At 47.2% G+C, this 16,742-nt stretch overlaps 1 protein-coding gene across 3 annotated transcripts in view; it reads left to right on the top strand.

Moving 5' to 3' along the window:
* The window catches only part of HK2 (hexokinase 2), a 62,124-nt gene extending 46,133 nt beyond the window's left edge, over positions 1-15,991 (top strand). For all 3 annotated transcript variants that reach the window (XM_060656679.3, XM_078444630.2, XM_060656689.3), the window contains 10 exons: positions 365-598; positions 1,585-1,889; positions 3,228-3,376; positions 3,608-3,727; positions 7,494-7,589; positions 8,043-8,142; positions 8,240-8,423; positions 9,677-9,832; positions 11,072-11,305; positions 13,683-15,991. In XM_060656679.3, coding sequence (XP_060512662.1) covers positions 365-598; positions 1,585-1,889; positions 3,228-3,376; positions 3,608-3,727; positions 7,494-7,589; positions 8,043-8,142; positions 8,240-8,423; positions 9,677-9,832; positions 11,072-11,305; positions 13,683-13,827 — 1,723 coding nt within the window. In that variant the 3' untranslated portion in view covers positions 13,828-15,991. The remainder of the gene's footprint in view (positions 1-364; positions 599-1,584; positions 1,890-3,227; positions 3,377-3,607; positions 3,728-7,493; positions 7,590-8,042; positions 8,143-8,239; positions 8,424-9,676; positions 9,833-11,071; positions 11,306-13,682) is intronic.
* The last annotated feature ends 751 nt before the right edge of the window (positions 15,992-16,742 follow it).

Here is a 16,742-nt window from a genome sequence, read left to right as displayed (position 1 = left end):
ACAGCATGCACTCACACACACACACACACACACACACACACACACACACACACCCACCCACCCCTTGATGTGTGAAGCCATGAGAGCAAGGCCTTGTCCTTACATCATATACCCATAAAAAATATTAGTTTTTCTCAGTGGGAAAAAGGGGCACTTGAGCAGTGTGTGTGGTGTGTGTGTGTGTGTGTGTGTGTGTGTGTGTGTGTGAGATGAGCCTCATGTTGGCTCTGTTGTGTTTTCCCCTTTCTCTACCCTCACTGGGTATTGGCTGGAGCTGAACGGTTTCCTTGTCAGCTGACATACCCCCTCCCCCTGGCCACAGTGGGTTGGACACATGCCCACACACTGTCCTTCTGTTTCCTAGGGAGAAGGACGGCATCCGGAAGGCCCGTGAGGTGCTAGTGCGGCTGGGCATAGACCCGACGCAGGAGGACTGCGTGGCCACTCACCGGGTGTGCCAGATCGTGTCCACACGCTCAGCCAGCCTGTGTGCAGCCACCCTGGCAGCCGTGCTGCGGCGCATCAAGGAGAACAAGGGCGAGGAGAGGCTGCGCTCCACCATTGGGGTTGATGGGTCTGTCTACAAGAAGCACCCTCAGTGAGTCAGCGTGCTGGGACCCATAGTGACAGGGCCCCCAGAGCACTTGGAGACCACTGACAGGCCTGAGAGAGACCCTAGTGACTGCCCAGCCAACTCTGGTTTGCATTCTGGCACAGTGGGGAGGGATGCGGAGTTGAGGAGCTCTGTAGAATTAGCTCCCAGCTGGGCATGTGAGGATCAGGAAGGTGTGTCCCTGGCAGGGGTTCAAGCCATCTCTGAAGGCTCTTGATGACTGCAGCTCTATCCAGGGCCCCCCTGGCTGGCGGTGGGGGGCGGGGGAGGGGGAGTGCTCTTTCTGCCACCCTCCTGTTTAGGAGTTAGGGTTTCTCTGTACTTGTTTCTTTGACTCTCTCATGATTCTGGGTGGGCTCTGCGGGTACTGTGTCTTCTGCCAGGGGACACCCTAGTTCAGCCTCTCTGGCTGATCTGGGTATTGAATTCATCCTGCCTTTCCCTCCATGTTTGGATCCCTTGGGTCCAAGATATTCAAATTTCAGTTGGGACCTGGCCATCTCTCTATTGTACTTATTCATTATCTAATCATTTTTATCTAATAGGAGTGCCAGGTCAACGGGCCTTCATTAACTGAATGGTTGATGCAGAAAGTCTCAGGCCTAGCATTCCCTGGTTTTCTAGTCTAGTGCACATGAATCACCTGAGGATCTTGTTAAGAGGCAGATTCTGATTCAGAAGGGTTCTGCCTGAGATACAGGGTCTTACTACATTACTTACTGTGATTGTGTGCGGTGGGTAGTGACTTCCTACAACAGTCCTTCCCTTCACCCAGCCAGGGCGGTCACAGTTGCATAGCTGAGCTTTAATTAACCGGTGATGACCCTGACTTGGGAGAGTGGGGAGAGGATGATCAGGGTGGCATCTGCTCCTGCAGATGCCTCCCGGCCTTTGAGCTGAGGCGGTGAGCCCTTTGCACCATTGACCCTAACCGCGGACACCCATGTCTTACCCCGTCTTGGTGACTGCAGTTTCGCCAAGCGTCTTCACAAGACGGTTCGGCGCCTGGTGCCCGACTGCGATGTCCGTTTCCTGCGTTCCGAGGATGGCAGTGGCAAGGGGGCAGCCATGGTGACGGCAGTGGCCTACCGGCTGGCTGACCAACACAGAGCCCGCCAGAATACCCTGGAGTCTCTGAAGCTGAACCGTGAGCAGCTGCTGGAGGTTAAGAAGAGGATGAAGGTAGAAATGGAGCGAGGTCTGAGCAAGGAGACCCACGCCATTGCCCCCGTCAAGATGCTGCCCACCTACGTGTGTGCCACCCCTGATGGCACAGGTATGCGGCAGGCTGCCTCCCAGCTCGCGGTGCTGGGCCTGTTTCATGGTGTTGATGCCCAGGAGGACTCCCTTAGCCATGGCGTTGGATATTTGGACCAGAACATGTTTCTTCAGCTCTAGCACTAGGCAATTCTAGTGTTCAGTAAGCTCAGGCAAGACATTCCCCTGCTACAAACTGAATAGTAATAATGATAAACACTTACTGAATGCTTACTATGTGTCAGACACTTCTGTAAGCGCTTTACACATATAAACTTAATTTTTAACGGTTAACAGCAATTAGTAATTAATTTTGTTAACAAACTAATATGCTTGGCACAAAACTGAGACACTGAAAAATTAAGAAACCTGCCCAAGTTCACACAGCTAGAAAATGGCAGAGCTGGGATTCAAACCCAGGAGTTTTTGGTTCCAGGGCCAGTTCTTATAAATCCTAGGTCAGGGGTTGGCAAACTAACGCCCATGAGCTACATCTGGCCCACTGCCTATTTTTTTAAATAAAGTTTTCCTAATACACAGCCATGCCCATTTGTCCACATATTATTTATGGCTGTTCTGCACCACCATGACAAAGTTGTGTGGTTGCAGCAGGGACTGTGGCTCACAAGACCTGAAATGTTTACTGCCCAACCCTTTGTAGAAAAAGATTGCTGACCTGTGGTTTAGGTCTTACAAATTAAGAAATGGAGATCTTTTCCCAATTCGGAGAGAACTGACGTTGAGTAAGCCAGCATAGCAGTTGGGCCAAGACTGGACCTTGGTCCCTGCTCTACCCTCTTCTGGCTCTGTGGGCCTGAGCGAGTGACTCAGCCTAGGTCAGCCAGGTCTCCCTCCTCCATCAGAGGGAAATGCAGTGCCTCTTTCTCATGGCTGCCTGAGGGCTGCGTGAGGAGTATGTTTGAGGCACGTAGCACCTTATGATTGCCCAACAAAGGAGGGTTTTCTCATGTGAAAAGATTTCCCTTCAATTTCCTTTAAAGAGTTGAACTCTGCTATTTTTTACTCTATTCTAGAAGCTAACATAAGGTGGCCTTTGATTTAGCACAAATGACAAGTTTAGATATTTTTGAGTATACTGTATCACAATTTCTGGTTTCCTGCAGAGCTCATTGTGACCTCTGGGACCCACCTGAACTCATCTGAGGACTGCTAAGGAGACAGCACGGCTCTGGCCCTCAGGGGTCTTACTTTTCTTTCCTGTTAGGTGGAGCACACAGTCCATCATCCCTGAGGGTGTTGAGGGGCTGCCAGGAGAGCTCCCCATTAGGGGAAAGTGCTTTAGACTGTCACCCTCTGCTGTGCCCCAGTGCATCATCTTCCCGGGTTTATTTTGCAGAGAAAGGTGACTTCCTGGCCTTGGACCTTGGGGGTACCAATTTCCGGGTCCTGCTGGTGCGTGTGAGGAATGGGAAGAGGCGCGGAGTGGAGATGCACAACAAGATCTACTCTATCCCACAGGAGGTCATGCATGGCACAGGGGATGAGGTGAGTCAAGGTGGCTTCTGGGAGGGGACCCCAGCAGACATCCACTTCTCACCCTGGAGGACAGTGCTTTCTCTGCTCAGCCATGGTCCCAGGGAAGGCTAGGTGGGCCAGGGCCCTGGCCTTGTCTTCACTCATGTTAGTGCCTGAGCTTGCATTTCTCCTGAGAGGAGCTGCTGGGGGCAGCCTGCCCTGGCCAGGGCCCCTCCCTCAGAGCCTGTCTTCTCCCTGCAGCTCTTTGACCACATCGTCCAGTGCATCGCCGACTTCCTTGAGTACATGGGCATGAAGGGCGTGTCCCTGCCTCTGGGTTTCACCTTCTCCTTCCCCTGCCAGCAGAACAGCCTGGATGAGGTAACCGCCTTCCCAGAGGGCTTGCCTGTGGGCTTTATGGACTCTCCACCAGCCAGAGTTTGGAGCGGGGCAGAAAGTTGAGCTGAGAGGAGGAAAAGAAGGGCATGAGTAAGCAGTTATGATGAGGGGCCTGTTGATGGGAATGATTCAGTTGGAACTGGTAGAGGTAAAGTAGGTAAGAATCTTAGGGATGATGATGATGCTAACCAAATATTAGCAACGAACATTTTTAAAGTACTATCTGCCAGGCACTGTGCTAGGCTGCCTATGTGCATTATCTTACTTAACACTCACAGCAACTGTGTAAGATAGGTGTTCATATGCTCATTTTGCAGAAAGGAAAACAAAATCTATAGAGATGCCAAGTATTTTGCTTCAGATCAGAAGGCTTGGGAATAGCCAAGACAAGATTTGAATTCTGGTTTCCCGATACCCAAAGCCATGTTTTCAGTGATGCTCACCTGTCCCTGAGGCCTGTTTTGGGCTTGGGGCATTTTCATTAATCTTCTGTTTAGATGCTCTGGTGCTTCTCTAGTCTTAGCTTTGCTTTTCATTCCCTTTCAACTTGCCACGCAGGAATGAAGCAGGTGGGCAAAGAGCTGGTGCTCTCACATATCCCAGACATGGTGTGTTGAGAATGTAGGAGAGCTGAGTAGGTCATGCTTGGGCTTATTCTGCATTGATTATCAGCATATTAGATGTTAGAATACTGTTGTCTAAGCAGTTGTTCCTCTGTCTCCACTGGTCTTCTAGAAGCTCACATGCGTGTTTACAACTGGTCAGTATGTGGTAGACAGAGTGGCCAGGGTACAAAAGGCATGATTCCTACTTGAGGTGCTTACAAACAAACTGTGATGTAAGCAAGCTCAGGAAGGCATGAGCTGCTGTTTGGAACGTGGTACTGATGGGGTTCTGAGGCCCTAAGGATGCGCAGTGTGATATTACCCGAGCACATACCTGGAAGGCATGAAAAATACTTGGATCATCTTCCAAGTCCAAAGCATGAGTTGATGGGGAAGAAAGGCAGGCAGGCCTGGCAGTGTGGAGGAGGGCATGTAGGTGGGAAATGTCACAGGTGTAGGGAGGTTGGTCCAGTAGGGAAGAAAGGCCAGCATTTCCCACAGGATCCCCGGAATAGCAACCCTCCTGTTGCTCAGCTGAGTTTTGTAAATGCTTCCTCCTCCTCCCCTCTGAGTTAAATTCATGTGCACCAGTACAGTGAAAGTTTTAGGATGTCGTGCAATAAAAACCCTTACCTAATCCAGTATTTCCCAACATGTGTCACCATTTGTCCAGTGTTAAGGGTACAGTGTTGCTTTTCACTTTTCTGTTCCTTTCCAGTTTTATTGAGATATTAACATGCACACTGTATAAGTTTAAGGTGTACAGCACAGTGATTTGACTTACATATGTTGTGAAATGATCACCACAAATAAGTTTACATCTGTCATCTCCTACAGATACAAAAAAAGAAAAAGAATAAAAGTGGTTCGTTTTCCTTGTGATGAGAACTCTTAGGATCTACTCTTAACTTTCTAATATACCCTATGGCAGTGCTTGCTGTTGCCATCATGATGTTCATTCCATCCTGAGTACTCACTTACCCTGTCACTGGAAGCTTATACCAATTCCCTCTCCCCGGTTTTTCTGATTCCTTTGTCTTTTCACATTATGTTTCTCAGTGTCAATGCACCGGGTTTTCAAAAGCTTCTCCATTTACATCAATTTACCAAAGGGAATTACCAAACGTGCAGAAAAATATTTACATGTTTCTTAAAATTTTTTTTTTTTTTCAACCTTTTTTATTTATTTTTGGGACAGAGAGAGACAGAGCATGAACGGGGGAGGGGCAGAGAGAGAGGGAGACACAGAATCGGAAACAGGCTCCAGGCTCCGAGCCATCAGCCCAGAGCCTGACGCGGGGCTCGAACTCACGGACCGCGAGATCGTGACCTGGCTGAAGTCGGACGCTTAACCGACTGCGCCACCCAGGCGCCCCGAAAAATATTTACATGTTTCTTAATGAAACATTGCTTATTATAATGAAAACATTAGAAACTAACCCAATTGTTCAAAAGTTGGGAAATAGTTAATAAGTTCTGAGCCATTCACTGCCGGGTATCAGCAACGAATGTTTTGGGAAGAAATTTCAATGATGTGGGAAAAAACTGGTGGTAAGACTAACAAAAATGTTTTTAAGAAAAAGATAATCTCTATAGTATAGAAACCCACAAAAAATACCTTCACCATCAGAAGATGAGAACATAGGACTCCAGTGTGTTTGCTTCTAGGATTTTCCTGCTGAAATATTTTTAAATAGACATGCCTTACTTTTCATGCCAGCATGTATCTATCTTTAAGAGTTTATCAGGTAACCCAACAACATATTCACTGTTTCTACCTGCATGGTAAGATTCCAGGTCATTGTGTTAGATTTCATTCTTTATGTTCTAAGTTTCTGTAGGGAGTACGTGTTCCGTCTAGCACTGTGAAAATTAAGAGCAGATCAAACAGAGGCTGCGTTCTCTCTGTTGTTCAATCGGTCTGTGAGCCGGGATCTGCTCTGGTAAGATTGTCTTATTGAGTGGAAAATCAGCAGGTGCTGAGGCCCAGAAGCCCCAAGCTGCCTTGACCACCTCGTGGCCCTGGGCAAGTCTCCCCAGCTTCACGGGCCTCTCTGCGTGTCTTATTATTAAGGACCACCTGAAATAATGTTATTTGATCATTCTGTAAACTTGAAAGTGCTAAATATAAAATTTCATTAGAGATGTGAAACTAATTTGTAGGCAAGACAGCTAGAGATGAGCACACAGTTGTTTGGATGTAGGTATGTAAGCCAAGACACTGCTGGGATCATGTCTTATTTTTCCAAATCTCCTGGGATCTGAACACAGCGTGACACATCCAGGTTGACTTGTGACTCTAAACTCCTGGGCCATGAAATGCCAAGCAGGGGTGAGGCTGAGCAAGGCCTGGAGAAACCATGAAAGAGGGTGGGTAGTGAGCACACAGTCCATTTATGGATTCTGGCCTTGCAGGGAGGTGGCCCAATAGTTCTTGATGCTGTTTTCCGATGGGTTCCAGCAGCAAAGAGGAAACCAGGGGACAATAACCGAAACACTTCTCCCACATGTAAAATCTCCATGTGTGTATTCCCCAGGGGGCCCTGTGACACAGCAGACGGCCACATTAAAGACGAGTGGCTTATGGGTGACTCTGAAGAGCCTAGAGTGCTTCCCTCACTGGGATGATGTGAAGCCTAGCTGTCACCCAACTGTCACCCAAGCAAGGCACTTGTTCACACCATCCTGGAATTTGACAATGAAGAGACAGACTCTGACCCTTCTGATGTGAATATAGGACAGGGCAGAGCAAACTGCTTTTCCCAGCAAAAGAAACACTTGTATAGAACTTAGCTCCCTGCAGGGACAGTGATGTGGTACTTAGGGGCCCATGGAGTCAGCTGGCCTGGGGGTGAGTCCCGCTCCTCTCCCCTAAGCTTCAGGCCTTGGGCAAGTTACTCCAGAGCCACAGTTACCTAGAAAATGGGCACAATAATGATAACTATGTCACCAGTTTGCTGTGAGGATTAAACAATGGAACACACGCATAGGGGGTATGCAATCATTTGTGGGAGGGATGATTGGTCATTAAAGGGAATCTGTACTACCTGGTGAGGTTGAGAACGAGAGGCATAGCCGGGCCCCGGGAATGACACAGGAACCCTCCTCTGCTGTCCTCATCTGTGCTCTTATGTGACTTTTAGAGCATCCTCCTCAAGTGGACTAAAGGCTTCAAGGCATCGGGCTGCGAGGGAGAGGATGTGGTCACCCTGCTGAAGGAAGCCATTCACCGGCGAGAGGTGGGAGAGGCATGCCACGAGGCCCAGAATGACCCGTGTTCGGAAAGCGGGGAAGTGTTGGGTGTGGTTGCGTGGGTTAGGGGGAGAATTAGCGTGGTCCTTCGGTGGTGACCGAGTGTCCGCTGCGTGTCGAGCCCTGCTCTTGGCACTGGGGATTCAGGAATGACCACAACAAACTCTGGTACTATAAACAAACCCGTGAGCTAATGTCAGGTGCCTTAGAGCTGTGAAGAGACATGAAGTCAGGTGAGGACAGAGTGAGTGGGCTGGAGAAGGGCATTCCTAAATAGCACAACCGGGAAAGGTCTCTGAGGAGGTGACATTTGAACAAAAAGTGAGAATGAGCCAGGCTGTGTCAAATACACTTTCTATACATATCAGTCTCCCTTGCAAGGGTCTGAAAGAACATGTTGCGGTTCTTTGGTAGACTGGGGATCTGCTTTTGCCCTCTAGGAGTTTGACCTGGATGTGGTCGCCGTGGTGAATGACACAGTTGGGACAATGATGACCTGTGGCTATGAAGACCCTCACTGTGAAATCGGCCTCATTGTTGGTAAAGCCCCAGCAGTCCTTCCTGCGCTGTGACCCATGGCCTCAGATGGGTGTGGGGACGGTGCAGAGTGAGGCCCTGACGCGTTTGTGATTGGCAGGCACGGGCAGCAACGCCTGCTACATGGAGGAGATGCGGAACGTGGAGCTGGTGGAAGGGGAGGAGGGCCGGATGTGTGTCAACATGGAGTGGGGGGCCTTCGGGGACAACGGGTGCCTGGACGACTTCCGCACGGAATTTGATGTGGCTGTGGATGAGCTTTCTCTCAACCCTGGCAAACAGAGGTAGTTACCCCAGTGCCTGTGAGTCCTGGTACATGTACCCCAACTGCACTGTAGCAAGTGGTCAGATCCTCTGCAACAGCAAGTCCCAGGACACCTGTTTCTGAGACGTCAATAGAAGAAATTTCCTTGGCAAGGGTTTTCAAATAACATCTGGGAAGTACTACCGCTTGGACTATGACACCTTCAAAATCCAGTTGGGAAAACAAGAGTTGTGTTTTGAGGAGCATTTCTTAAAGGGAACTGGTGACACAGGTTTTAGAAGGATGAAAAGATGTAAAGGGGACACTGAGGAACACAGAGCTAGGAAATGTCAGAGGCAGCCTTCCTACCACTGCCTGTGAGAACAGGAAGGGATGGTGTTAAAACCTAGGTCTGGGACTGTGAGGAAAGACAGTTGAGTCATCTGCTGATAGTAGGGTAAAGAAGCTGGTGTAACAGAGAGGAACAGGAAGCAAACAGGAGTCTCTTCCTCCTCCTCATCCATTCATTATGTAGCATCCTCTATAGTCAGGACTGGACAAGGGCCAGCCCTAGCCTCACAAAGCATGATGGGGAGGTGCTCTGAGCTGCAAGCACACTTCCCATTGGGGAGATGTTGTGTGTAGTGTTTCCTAATTGGATTAATCAGGGACCATAGTTCTGCAGAATATACTTTGGTCAAGAGTACAAGTCACAGACGAAAATGCCTCTAGGGGCCAGATAAGTGTCATTAATGAAAGAAAGGGTGGGACAAGATGGAGTGGGGATGGGGGTCTTGGTTGCAACTGGGGGCCTCAGCTTTTTTAAAGGCACTATTGAGGGCCAAAAGGCCCTCAAGCCACCGAGCTGTCACATCAGTTCTGGTGGCCAAGACCGGGCTTCTCCAGTTGGCACTCAAGTAAAGTGATAATGATTAGTTTGGAGAGAAAACATGCTGAATGTCTGATGAAGTTAAGGATTAAGACTCAGCATCCTGCCGTTTTCTTGGAGATGGGGTTTGAGTGTGTTTTCCTTCTTGGAATTGGGAGTAAGCACCAGAAGGGAGATGAGCCCAGAAGATGGAGATGATCCCAGGGAACCCCATGGGCCTCAGGCACTGTAGTCAGTTTTGCCGAAGGCTGTGGGTCAATGTATGCAGATACCAGGAATCCTGCCCAAGTGAATCAAATAGCACTTCCTTTCCCACCAGGGGGAACCTGCATGCCCTCTACTTTCTAATGTGCTGGGCATCTCACCTTCCTGCTTAACCTCCATGCACATTATCTGCATTGCAGGTTTGAGAAAATGATCAGTGGCATGTATTTGGGCGAGATTGTCCGTAACATCCTCATCGATTTCACCAAGCGTGGGCTGCTCTTCCGTGGCCGCATCTCAGAACGACTCAAGACAAGAGGAATCTTTGAAACTAAGTTCCTGTCTCAGATTGAGAGGTGAGAATTTAGGGCCCGAGGAAGGGTGGGACCGTATCCTCCTTCTCATGGACAGACAAGCTGAAGGATTTCCGTAGCTCAAGTAAGGTCGGGGCACGGCTTACATAAAGGTCAGTTTAGTAGCAAACACATTTGTTGTCTATAGTGTTTATTTAAAGTTATGGATAGTTGGCATTTTAAGAGCAAATATATAACATTCTCATGAAAAATCCTGCTGAGCTGGCACAAGGCACCCCCTCACCCCCCATGCAAAGTAATGTGGGTGGGTTTTAGATCAACTATCAAAGGTAGAAAGATACCTGCTCATAGGATATAAACTGGAATGCACAAAGGAAACTAGCCTATTAAAGTGCTTGCACCTGGCGGGAGGGTGCTTCTTAACTGCTGCTGTGGTAATAAGGCAGCCAGGATCGAGTGAAGATTGGCATGCCAGGCAATGGCAATGCAGAAGAAATCAGGCCATGTGGTGGCTCATTAAAGCAAAACCCCCCTCCTCCAGTCTAATGGGAGCAAAGACCGTTCCAAATTACCATAGTGAATTTCGGAGCCCTTTAATAATTAATGCTATGCATTACTGTCAGGTGTATGGGAAAACAGGAACTGGATGACTGGCATGAGTGGGGCTCCAGGACATCTGCACCAGTGAATAGAAAGAATATGTTCTAGTGTGCATGTCTGTCTGTGTGCAGGAAGCTGATTCCAGGGTTCTAAAACAGCTCCCTTTATATAATATTTATTTTTTTACCATTGTATTTACATTTGTTTCCTGAGCCGCGAGTAGTTATCAGACCACCCCGGGTGGGGGAGCAGAGACAGAACAGGGTCTCTGCTGGCAGGTGATGCTTGTCCTGCTGACCTGTGAACAGCAATAAGAAAATGGATAAGAAAGCTGAAAATGCCAACTACAAGCATTGTCACTGTCTTTATTCTTTCCAAATGAGTGGAATACATAGATGGTGAATTTCCTTTTTTCTTGAGTGCCAGTTGTATGGTAGCAGTGCCCTGCCTCGCCTGGGCAAACTGGAATAGGAGCCCGTTTCTTTACATTCCCGTCACACTCAGGTGGGCTCCGTGTGGTCCAGTGGGATGAGCATGGGTTCCTGAACTGAGTTCAAGAACAGGATCCACCTCTCAGGAAGCTCCTACGTGACCAGTCCCCTGGAGTGGTGGGTGGGCCACCAGCCCCTGGTGTATGTGACTGACCACTCCCTGTCTGTCCCCTTCCCCCCACCCCCCCAGTGACTGCCTAGCCCTGCTGCAGGTCCGCGCCATCCTGCACCACCTGGGGCTCGAGAGCACCTGTGACGACAGCATCATCGTCAAAGAGGTGTGCACGGTGGTGGCACGGCGGGCGGCCCAGCTCTGTGGTGCGGGCATGGCCGCCGTGGTGGACAAAATACGAGAAAACCGTGGGCTGGACACCCTCAAAGTGACAGTAGGCGTGGATGGGACCCTCTACAAGCTACATCCTCAGTGAGTGCCTGACCTCCACTCTCCTTGTCCAGCTTTCTTTCTCCATCTGTTCTTTCCTTGCTTTTCCTTCCTTCCTTTCTCTTCTTAGTTTATAGCAAAGCACCTGACATTCCAAATGAGTGTCTATCATATATATGCTTTACTTTAAAGGTTAAGAACCAGAAGTAGGTCTGTGTTTTACCACCCAGCTTGGAAGACTCAGGCGCTACGCCCCTGTCCCCTGCCAGGGAAGGTACTCTGGTGACTTAGTCCCTTGCTTCCTTTCCCTGCTTATCTGTGTATGCATCGCTATGGTTCCGTTTTACTTAATTTTGAGCCTGCCATAAGGGGAGTCCTATGGCATCTCCTCTTTTGTGACTGGCTTTCTGCACACAGCATTTATAGCTTTGAGACGCATCCACATGGAAGAATGCAATTGCAGTTCATTAATTTTCAGGGCTGCATAGCATACCTTTGAATGAGTATACTATAGTTTACTGTTCTGCTAATGGATATTGGGTTATTTCTAGATTTTGTCTGTTACAAACACTGCTCCTGTGAACATTCGAGGAAATGTAGGGGAACTCTGGAGCGAGATATTTTCTGCAGTTTGGTATGGGGGCTGGTAGATTATAGCCATGACTGTTTTTGTAAACATGAGCCATGCCCACTCATGTATATGTTGTCTCTGGCTGCTTTCACTCTACAATGGCAGAGTAGTTGCCACAAAGCTGAAAGTGGATCTACTGTCTTGCCCTTAAATTTTTTTTTTTTTTTTTTTTTTTTTTTTAGAGAGAGAGAGAGAGAGTGCACAAGCATAGCATTGGGGAGGGGCAGAAGGAGAGAGAGAGAATCTCAAAACAGGCTCCGCACTCAGTGCAGAGCTCTTGGCAGGGCTCGATCTCAGGACCCTGGGATCACGACCTGAGCTGAAATCAAGAGTCTGGATGTTCAACTGACTGAGCTACCCAGCCTCCCCTGTCTGGCCCTTTTTATAAAGCGTGTCCTTCAAACTTCCCCAATGTGGAAGCACTGAATTTTCTTTTCTTTCTACACTTTTTCCTGTTTCTCCATCTCTCTTCTTCTCTCATCAGCCATTGTTCCTCTCCCTTCTTCACTCATTTGCATTTGTTTTGAATGAATCATTTTTAATTTAGGAAGTACCCCAATCCCTTCCCCCCGCCCCTCCCCCCTACAAGCTTTTCAGCTCAAAGTTAAAAGAACAGCGCTGTTACCCTGGTCTGGGCAGTAGGTGAGGCAGAGTGAGGAAAGAGAGACTCCTCTATTGAAATGTTGTCTGCTCGCAGCATGACTGTTTCTCGAGGAGTTGAGAGACTTGCCCAGAGTTTACACAGATAGTTAAAAGAGGGAAACTTGAGAAGTCGCAAGTCCCTTGTCTTGATGGTCAATGTCACTGAAGAGTAGGAATCTTGGTCCCAGAGGAGAGTTGGGAGGGGGACAGAAGCCAAGCCACTGGCACTGAGGCTTGCTTCATAGATGAGGAGGACTTCCTGACCCTGCTATGTTGGGGTACATGGTGACCATCTCTTTCTCTAGTCCCATATTGAAAGGCTCTGTGATCACCGTAATGGGCCTACAGCCACCCATGAACCTGCTCCTTTTATCTTTAGTGGCATTTTGGATTAGATGTGGATCTGATGTGAGTCCATACCCCTGGAAAATGAAGTTTCAAGTGCATGGGGCTTTATCTTCCAGAATTTAGGGACAAGATATGCCCTTCTGCAGGGTATACTTGTGATGCCTATGACTGTTGAACTTCTCTTCCACTGATTACTTTTTTTTTTAATTTAAGTTTATTTTTATTTATTGTTTTTTAATTTTTTTAATTTTATTTTTTATTTTTAAAAATTTACATCCAAATTGGCATATAAAATCTTTTTAATGTTTATTTTTTGAAGGAGGGAGAGAGACAGTATGTGAGCAGGGGAGGGGCAGAGAGAGAGACACACACACAGAATTCAAAGCAGGCTCCAGGCTCTGAGCTGTCAGCACGGAGCCCGATGCGGGGCTTGAGCTCACGAACCGCGAAATCATGACCTGAGCTGAAGTCGGATGCTTAACCGACTGAGCCACCCAGGCGCCCCTGATTACTTTCAAGAACACAGCTTCCAGAATCTCCGATGATTGTCTTACAAGGATCTCTGCTCCCCACTTGCCTGCTATGACATAGAATTTGGGCATGTTGCCAGCCTTCACAAGCCTTGGTTTTCAGATACACGATACAGAGTGTTTAATACATGGTAGCTGTCGTCCTCTTGGTCATCTTAATAATTTTTGGGTTTCCAGCATAACTTCTTAGGGTCTCATCTCTGAGGACACAAATCAATCATGACTAAGGAAGTTTTTTTTTCCTGTGTCTTCCTCCCCACGTTTACAGCTTTGCCAAAGTCATGCATGAGACGGTGAAAGACCTGGCTCCGAAATGTGATGTGTCCTTCCTGGAGTCAGAGGATGGCAGCGGGAAGGGGGCAGCTCTCATCACTGCTGTGGCCTGCCGCATCCGTGAGGCTGGACAGCGATAGAGTCCTGAAATTGGAAGGGACTTCCTGGAGTTCCCTCTCTTCCTCCTTTAAATTATAAGATGTCATCCCCTGTGTCAGAGACAGACCCCTTGGGTTTTCTTTGGCAGAGGAAGACCCGTCGGACTGGGTGTTGTCTCTATGTGTACTCACTGCAGAGTTCAGAGCCCAAGACTTAGCCCTCCTGAGATAAATAGGTTTTGAAGTAAGGACTTGTTCATACTTGTCACAACTCTTCCTATTGGTTCTCTGAAAACTTAAGAAGGCAAATTTTAACCTTTAGTAATCCCCCTGGCCAAATTCCATGTCCCCGTATAATCTCACAGAATGGGGACACTAATGAAAAGATACGGTTACTTCACCATGGACCCTGAACGTGACATTTCTAGGTAAAGAGCATTCCCCAGTATGGAGGTGGATGTCGTTTCTGCTCTGAGATCTGTGGGGATCTCCAATAACTTGAGCCTGATCCTCCACAGGCAGAAGTGGCGGGGTGGGAGAAGAGGCAGCGATGGAGGGAAATCCATGGATAGCCATATGACGGCCCCTCTTTAACCTCACTTTTCAAGCATGATGGGTTCCAGCGATGCTCTTCCTGGAATTAAAGCATCCCGAATCTGAGCAAGCAAAATCAAAGCCATGAGTTGACACATCCTGCAAGTGGGCTTGTCATATCTCCTTGTGGGTTCCTGAGTCATCCATGAGCAATGGACCTTCGGGGGGATGGGGAGACTTTTTTGGTCTGTTTTTAAAATTTTTCCTGCAGAAGTGGAAACAACCCTACTTTCATTTTAATTTATGTTTGAAATTTATTTACTTCATGAAGTACATCTACTCCTTTATCTTGACACTGTATGTAACGATGGGCTGTATGTAATGTATTTATATGTCAATTTGTTATGTGTATAAATACACAGGGTGTCTTCAGACTTGGCCTCTGTAGTAGATGAGCGTAATTTCAGGATGGAAGGTGAAGATACTGACAGGTTACTAGAAATACCTCATTCGCCTGCGGGAAGAGAAGGGAAGCCTCTTCAAGGTGAGTGAATGGCCAAGTAGCTCCTTCCCGGCTCCTTTTTAACTTGCAGACTCAGAAACGTGGAAGGCAGGGAACAGTGAGGGAAGCTGGGTCTATGGACTAAAAAAAACCATAGCGACTGGCTGCTCTGTCTAGACCTTCCTGGGGCAATATTACCCAGGCTCTTAACCAAAGGAAACAGGAATCATTTCAGACAGACTCACTGCTTAGGAATTATCATTCTTAGGGCAGTCAGTAGTATTTTTTAAGCTCTCCAAGAAGATAAAGGAAGCCACCAAAAACATTAAAAAAAAAAAAAATCTGTTAATAGCAAACCAAAACTGAACAATGAAACAATCAAACAAAGAAAACCTCAGGGACAACACTTTTGGTGGATTTGTGCCCTCCTAGCAAAATCGGTTTGTTTCATAAATGTTTTATGAGAAGCATTGTCCAAGGGCTTCTCTAGGCTGAGCTGTTTTTATACACAGTATTTATTTCAAACTGTTGGTGCGGTTGGGGGGAGTGGGGTGGCATAAAATCTTGTATACTCTTACTTTTCAGGAGTGCAGTTAATTCTGAGTCCAAAAGCCCATTTCTTCCCTAAAATATGCACCCACACACACTGCAACTACATGGTAAAGAGGGAATGGCCCCATAACACTATTGAGTAGGAATCAAGGATGAAAACAAGGAAGGAAAGACACGACTCAGTAGCACCCAGTTTTTGCACATCTCTCACACTTGTACTGAGAACAATGTTTAAGTTTGTGTATCACTAAAGAATGCCCAAGAAGTAGAGATGATTTTTAACTTTTAAACTTGAAAATTAGGCACTGTGTATGAAATTGCACCTTTTTTAAAGGTAGTGCTGTGTGTGTGGCTATTACACATGTGTTGTTGGTTTCCAAAAAGGAATGCTGGAATATGCATTTTGAATGTTTGTGTTCCCACAGTTAGGTGACAGTTCCTTGCTGATGCTGCTTTGCCTGATGTAAATATGGTGAATCTCAATCTTTGACCGGGATGTGTTGAATCTCAAATTATTGAGCACTCAGTCTAGTAAAGATGTTGTCATGTATAATAAGGAACTAGTTGAATTAACTATGTGATGTTAACTATTAATAAATTTTAACATTTTTCAAAATATTCAGTGTGTGATTCCTGAGAATTTTGAAGAATGTACTCATCTTTTGAGCATATGAGGATGTTCTAACTGGTGTGAGTAATTAATGAGTATCTTGATTTTGACTGTATGTGCTTGCTTGACAGGCATGTGGCCAAGACTTGGTCTTGACCCCAGATATTTCTCTTCTCAGAAACTCTGTTCCAATGGAACTGGAAGATAGATGACCTTTCCTAGGCCGTTTTTGAGCCTGTAACTTTCAAGCATCGGTGAAGAACCATGACTGGTGCAGCAGAATACTGTTTAGGGAGTTTGGCCGAGATATTAGCAGAGCCTTCAGGGGCCTGTGGCTGGTCTCTGTAGGCATGTGATTCACATTCAGGATATAAAGCCCTTACTTACGTGAACATCTAAAAAACATGCGCGTCTATTCTCTCCTTACCTTTCCTCTCTCTCCAATAAACAAAATACAGACCTGGGCAATCCATTCCTCACAAGACCCTGCTGACATCCACTGACATGGCCCTCCCTGATTGACAGTGAAATTATGGAAGCATCCCATACACTCTTGTTGCAAGCGCTAACTGGCACAACCATTTAGGGGGAAACAGGCAACATACAACAAAAGCATGTTTTGTGTAATTTTCTAGAAATTTGTGCAGAGGAAATGGATAGTTAGAGACCAAGATTTCACTTCGAGGGTATTGGCTACTGTGTGATTTATAATAAAAAAACGTTCACTCCATACAGTGGGTCTGCCCACCCTGTGTGAGG

This window comes from Panthera onca, chromosome A3 (genome assembly GCF_046562875.1).
Source record: "Panthera onca isolate mPanOnc1 chromosome A3, mPanOnc1 haplotype 2, whole genome shotgun sequence".
NCBI classification, from domain to species: Eukaryota; Metazoa; Chordata; class Mammalia; order Carnivora; family Felidae; genus Panthera; species Panthera onca.
This window is presented reverse-complemented; position numbering and strand designations above follow the sequence as displayed.